At 39.1% G+C, this 7,078-nt stretch overlaps 1 protein-coding gene across 1 annotated transcript in view; it reads right to left on the bottom strand.

The window, feature by feature from the left end:
• Positions 1–277: 277 nt before the first annotated feature.
• The window catches only part of LOC102314116 (microsomal triglyceride transfer protein), a gene marked incomplete in the record, with an annotated part of 14,228 nt that continues 7,427 nt past the window's right edge, over positions 278–7,078 (bottom strand). The window contains 10 exon segments of the mRNA XM_014339990.2: positions 278–1,379; positions 1,464–1,634; positions 3,844–3,968; positions 5,097–5,324; positions 5,409–5,530; positions 5,684–5,781; positions 5,891–6,102; positions 6,195–6,407; positions 6,547–6,654; positions 6,846–7,014. Of these exon segments, the coding sequence (XP_014195476.1) occupies positions 1,232–1,379; positions 1,464–1,634; positions 3,844–3,968; positions 5,097–5,324; positions 5,409–5,530; positions 5,684–5,781; positions 5,891–6,102; positions 6,195–6,407; positions 6,547–6,654; positions 6,846–7,014 (1,594 nt within the window).

The following is a 7,078-nucleotide window of genomic DNA, read 5'->3' as shown; positions in this document are numbered from 1 at the left end:
CTACATACTTGCCAAATACTCAAGGAAGCTAAGGTTAATTTATGTAAAAGTTGCAATATTATTTTAGATTGTGATTTCAACTTGACTCCATCACAAAACTTTGCAGGTGTGTGATTAAGATCTAGTTGAAAGCCAAATTCAAACAAAGCATCCTAACCGAATCCACCAACATGTTGCCGGGTGTTGTAATTGGTGCAATCACATCACAAGACAGTCCTAATTTGTTTCTATTTGTGTTACTTTCCATGAACATAAGGACAAAAATTTAAACATAAAATAGTTTTTAGAAGCATCCTGAGTTTATTTTTGTCTCTAAAATGTTTGCGCAGCACTGTACATGCATACATTCAATCGCTTTCATGGGGTAAATAGACAAATATAGCGACTTTGACATGTAAAACTTTATTTTTTAGTGTACACTTTTTGTCAACCAATCGGTTTCCTTAACATGGAATGAAGTTCATGTTGTGCCCAAACATTTTCAGACAAACACCAATTATATTCCTATACAAAAAAATAAAAATAAATTATGGTAATGGATTCACTTTTATTGATTCAGCTTTCATCTGATAATTCATAAAGTAATGACAAGGCTAACAAATCTGTTAACTTTGTAGGAGCAACTTAAATCTTCAATAAGATTGTAAAAGACTGAATTAATTGAGAACATTACCCTGAAGTGATTTCAAGCTTGTCAAGGGTTATACAGTGATGTAAAACAAACTACTCCTCTTTAAAATACATTTAATTTAAAAAAAAAAAAGAAAAAGAAAAAGAAAAAGAAAAAGAAAGAAAGAAGAAGAATTGGTTCGGGAAAAGAGCACATGTGTTCTGAGTTAACCTGCGCTCTGAAGTCTGATATTTACATGTTTCTCTTTGCTGTAACTGTGTTGGAGAAGATTACAGTGGCACTATTCATGCTGAGTATTTCACATCATATAAAACATACATCTTGTATGTGCCCATCATAAATATATTTTCAAATAAATCCATAAAAACACAAAGAAAGGATCCCTGATTGGAAACAAAGCTTGAATTACAATTACTTAAATACTCACAGGAATGTAAACATTGCATGTGTTGTTAATAATAAAAAAAAAAATGCACCACTTTTCTTTTCTTATGGTCTTTTACTGCTTTTTCACAACCTGCTGTGTCACACCAGAGGTGTGGCTGCTGTCCCTGAATGCAGTGAAGCACTTGGGCGTGTGGAAAACTGACGGTTTCTTTTCTACCAGTTGGAGTCGAAAACCCTCTTGCACATGTTCGAGTTCTCCTGGTGAAGAGGGAATTCGGAACCAGGAATAAGTGTCTTTCTGCCTTTGCGAGATACAACACTCTTCCCTGATGGCAGGCTCTCATACTTGGTCAGGTATTCACTGAAGGAAGAGCATTACAAATAAAAAGTTAAGTAATATAAGAGATTATTCAAAGATGGCAACATTTTTTTTATTATTTAGTACCTGACTGGGAAGGTAGATTTGTCCATCTGCAGGCACACCAGGAAGGGGTATTCTGAGAACTGGACAGTGGTGATGAAGTCCAGTGATGCTTCTGTATCAAAGCTGACCTCCACACCCGCTCTTAAAAAGTCCATGTCCACAGTAACGTTGCCAGTGACTACTAATGCTGCTCTGAAAACACAGCCAAATCAAAACAATGTGTTCAACAGACAATGCTGGGACTCTTGGCTTTGTAGGTCTGAAGTTGGAATACACTACCAGTCAAAAGTTTGGATGCACTTTTTTTTTACTACTTTCTACATTGTAGATACATACTGAAGACATCAAATATATGAAACAAGATATATAGAATTATGAAGCAAAGGAAAAAATATAAATAACTCTAAATGTGTTTAATATTTTAGATCCTGAAAATAGCCACCCCCTGCTTTGTTGAAAGCACTGCAAACCCTTGGCCTTCTCTCAGTGAGCTTCAGGATGTAGTCTGAAATGTTTTCACTTCACAGGTGTGCCTTGTTCATTTGTGGAGTTTCTTGCCTGCTTAATGGGGTTGGGACAATTAGTTGTGTTGTGCAGAAGCCAGGTTGGTATACAACTGATTGTCCCAATTTGACAACTTTTAGAATTCATATTATGGCAAGAACCAATCAGCTAAGTAAAGAGAAATGACAGTCCATCATTACTTTAAGAACTGAAGGTCAGTCAGTCCAGAAAATTGCCAAAACTTTGAATGTGTCCTCAGGCGCAGTCACTGCACCCCATCTCTACATCAGCTGTTCAGAGGAGTCAGGGTTTTATGATCAAATAGCTGTTAAGAAACCACTACTAAAGAAAAGCAACAAGTAGAACAGATTTGTTTGGGCCAAGAAACACAAGGAATGGACATTAGACCGTTTGAAATCTGTGCTTTGATCTGGTGAGTGAGCAACCACAGTAGTTGCAATGTGCAAAGTTTGCAGTGACAGTAGGAGAGACCTGACCTAATTTACTGGGGCCCCCACCTGACTCCACTCCCTGCCACTGCAAGTGGAGTGCATGATTCTGTTTAAAGAAACCTAATGACAGCGAGGACAGCCACTCAGTTAAAAAAAACAAACAAAAAAAAAAACGTTAAACTTCTGAGAATGAAAAAAAAAAAAAAAAAAAAAGCAAAACTTGGTGAGTGTAGCTGATAATTAAATATAATGCTAAATAACTAAAAGCTGTCTAGTCTATCATTTACTGTTTGGCAGAGGTGCTTTTATTACATAACTTCCGCTAGCATCTCAATATTTTCTTTTCTCTACTCGTTAAATTTGCCTCCTCTGTTGGTCATGACACGTCACAGTCAAGTAAGAATTGTTTTCTTCATGTCAGATTATTTATAACACTGTGGTGATGAATGCTTGTTGGAGGTGAACCCTATGAACAGACTATAGAACCACCACTGACTATAATCTGCTTCTCCTTCTAATATGCTATCAACGTACTGGTGATACCACCAGTATAAGCCTACTTCTTGGTGGGGTTTATCACATGAATGAGGATAAAGTGAACAGAAGTCAAGCAAGTTTCAGTTAAGAAGACACTCAGAGGGAAAGGTACATATATAAGCCCAATCCCAATGTCTACCCTAATGCCTGAGCACTAAATAGTCAAAACTTTGCTCATGTAGACATGGTGAGATACCAATGTGGTTTGTTCTGCTTCTATAGATAGTCTGCCACTCTATTATCAGAGTGGAAGAGGTACAGCTATGCTGATCCATTCACCTGCCTCTGCCATTCCCCTGCACACAAACAGTCCTGAAGTCCAACTTCAAGTTGCGAACACCCCTCCAAACAATGGTCTACAAACCAAGGCATTGTTTCTAACATCATCATCACAGTGAATCATTCTGAAGCTTCTCTTTAATCACTTAAATTAACCAGCTCCGGGACTCAAGTTTAAACATTCTAGATGCAGGACATGAGCACTGATGTGCAGTCCATCAAACCACATATGAATATTAAAAATCTGTAGCATTACTCTTTCATCACCGGATGCCGACAGCTAACTGATATTGAGTTACTGTTGTGCATTGACTGTAATGTTTTTAAAATAGAGAACCAGACAGACCTGATGTCATAGCCACACAACCCTACCAGTGAGACAGGAGTGAAGCACAATACTGGAGCAAATCCAAAGTGCAGATGGAACAAATGAATCAGACAACACTTATAGACTGTCTAAAGTTCACGTAAATCCAACATCAACAGAAATCTATTTGCAGTGGAGTGATGGGGTTTAGAATCGACGTTCAGTCGCAGAGAGTGTTTTCTAAGAACTGTCTGTCTATCAAAAGGCTTTTTGTGCTGTGTTGTACGCTGTTTTATGGTAAAAGTTGTTTATTTCAATGTACCTGTTGTTGACACTGGTCTTGGACTCTCTGTACCACAGACTGATCTCCATGCCTCCAGAAATGTCAATGGCGAGACCTCCTTGAAACTCCGCACTTGCCTTCAGACCAGACTGGAGCTGGATGACCTGAAAGACAGCAAATAAGAAGAAATACCACAATGGATGCTTAATTGAAATTAAGATAGTTTGCAAAAAAAGAAAGAAAGAAATGTGAGTCTTTCTAGGTATTAAGTGCTGTAAGCATGTGGAAATTAACCCTAGGAAAACAAGAAACTTCTTTTCTAGTTTAAACTTCATATCACATTTATTCTTTGTGTATATTAGGCCAGAAAATGAGAAAAAAAACACACCAGACCATATTAACTCTAAGTCTTCATCACACTCTGACAAACATAATTATATATCAGTCATGAATGAGAATGAATCACTTCTACTACCCAAACTAACAATAGTTTATTAAGTCGACAACATAAATACTCACAAGCTGACAAAAAATAAAATGATCAATGTCTGAATTCAGTCCAAAATAGAAAATAACAATGATCAACTTGGCTTTTGTATACACAGAAAGATTCTAGATTGAAATCTGCTTTTGTAGGAAATAATGAGCTTGTCACAGTCACAGACAGGAAGTAACCCTTTTCTATGGATACACTGAAGTCAGAACCGATTCCATGCATTTCCATCGAAAAGCCAATACAAAAGGGATAGAGTATCATATGAAAGTAAAATTTTAAAAAAAGCACTGTTTTTAAAATAGCACCTGTTTCACAATACCTCATCCTTGTTTCAGCTTCACACATTTAGACCCTACTCACACTTGCGTCATTCACCTCGACAGCTGGAGTTATTAAGTGTGACCCGTTCCTCTCTGTGTCTGTGTACACATAGTCGTTGCATCTGACCAAGTGAAAAAGACGTGTGTTGCCCAGCATGACTCATGTGAGCTTTTTCTGCCCTGCCTCCTCTACGCTTTCTTGACATTTACGCTAAGTTTGACTTCAGCGTTAAGCCTCTTCAGCCTCCGTCTCCAGTGTCAAAGTCTGCTTATTGCACTCTTAGTCATCCACGTGGCAACGTGATGTAGCAACAATGACGGCACTTCTGACTTCACACAGAGTGTACACGTGTATGTTTTTAAGTGTGTGCTGCTTTTCCTTGAACAGAGTGAACTACAATCTGCAAATCAGACACTGTTTTTGAAGGAGTGGAAAGGCTTCTGGGAACAGCTGATAACTGTGATTGGGATCTTACCTCAGAATGATCCGAGAGCAGGATGAGACCCTTCACAACATTGATGGGGTCTCCAGTCATGGAGAACATTTTAGACATGAGGTCACTGTAACCCTTGAAGAAGGTGACAGGACGCAGCTGGATGTCGAAAAGCAGAGCCGACATCCCGGCAAAGGACTCCAGGTCTTCCTCCCCCTCATCAGGTGTGGCAGCAATCAGAGTCTCCAGACCCTGGGCCTCGATCGCCACCTGGAAGAGAAATGTTCCCATTTATTTCAGTAATTCACTCTATTTTTGAGGATTCAGTGATTTCATGAAACTCTTTAAGTTCACCTGTAATCCATGTAGCATTGCTTCGTTAGTAGCACCAAAAATATTCATGTTGCTTCTTCTGAGGATCCCAGAGCCTGAATACAAGATGTCCAAACTGTATGTGGAGGTCAGATCGGGGGACTCTGTAGGGAGCAAGACATTGGAAGTACTCAGTTAGTATGCATGTAACTGTGTTTGCTTATATAGTCAAAGATTGATATTTTCTTTAATTAAGCTGACTTACTTTTAATATTTCATCACAATTAAAAAAAATATGTCATTCTTTTGTCACTTACGAGCCATGAATCCTGAAAATGCAGATGATGATCCAACCTTTGCAAAGCGGTTATAGTTACAAGAAATCATGTCCTTCATAGCTTGCCCTAGCACTTTGCTGAAAAAAAAAGGGAAACATATTTAACAGTTTTAATATATCGTCATCATATAACTGTCAAGTCCTTCTGAGCTATGATGCAGAGACAGGTTATTTTCCTGTAACACACCTGGCAGGCATCTGGAAGCGTAGGATGTCCTGGATCTTTGACAGCATGTACTTGTTCATTTCATGTGGCAAGTTTCCGATGGACAGAAGCAGATTCTTCACCTCCATGTATGTGGGGTTGCTACTGAGGATGACGTCAGCAGCGGCGGCTCTCACATTTTTCTCATAGATGCGGCGATTCTGGTGGTAAACCCTGTTCACTGTTTGCTTGACCTAAAAAAAAAAAAAAAAAAAAAAGAGATTAGCTGGCAGGAAAGTATTTTGGTGTGTAATTGTTTAACCACAGAGTAATATTTGATACATACCTCACTGGTCATGAGATTCACATCGTATCTCTGCAGGGCAGTGAGGGCAATGGTGTTGTAGGCTCCCACTTCTGATTCTGCATATTTGGTGAAAATAGGAATGGCCTCGGGCAGGAGAGAGTTTTTTAGGGCCAAAAGGTACATCTGGACCTCCGACTCAACCGTTGTGCTGTCGGGAGCGTTCAATATCATCTTCTTGACCTGCTCCACGATCTGAGAGACAAACATGAAGCAGTTAACTGTTGGTCATTTTTATTGCATTTGTAGTATATTCCAGTATGTAGGGCACACTTTCTGGCCCTTAAGAAATGCTGGGCTTTGTTCAGTGTCACTTCTTCTTTAGATGACTCACAGGTAAGTTGCAGCCTCCTTTCTGACACAGTTTGTGGACCAGGGCTCCCATAATGATCACCACAGATTCTTTGATGTCAGTACTGCCGATCTTCCCTTTAGAAATATCCTGAAAGGAAAATGTTCCTTATAACAATTTGCTGAAAACACTGACTGCTGGCAGGTAACTTAAGCAAAATTATTCTTTGTTTACAACCAACTGGGAGTGAATCCTGCATTATTATCTTATTACCTAGAGGGCACCAGTTTCTTACGATACCTTCTAAGTGGGAGAAATTCTTAAACTTTCCTTTAACTCACCAGCAGGGCCTGGAGCATTCTCTCATTGGGATGTGAAGCAAAGCCACATGCATAGAGAAACCTCTCCTGCAGAACCAAACCTTTGGCATCAGTGAAGTTAAGGAATTCAAGCATGGCATCCAGGGATTCAGAGGTCTGGGAGGATGTGACAGCATCAACAACCTGAGGTCTGATACCAGCAGAAAGAAGTTAAACAGAGCAGAGCAGTAAAGAGGAAATAAGATGCATATATA

Source organism: Haplochromis burtoni, unplaced genomic scaffold, assembly GCF_018398535.1.
Source record: "Haplochromis burtoni strain Fernald_Lab_line unplaced genomic scaffold, NCSU_Asbu1 Contig_328, whole genome shotgun sequence".
Classification (NCBI taxonomy): Eukaryota; Metazoa; Chordata; class Actinopteri; order Cichliformes; family Cichlidae; genus Haplochromis; species Haplochromis burtoni.
Note: the sequence above shows the minus strand (reverse complement) of the source record. Positions and strands in the feature narration are given on the sequence as shown.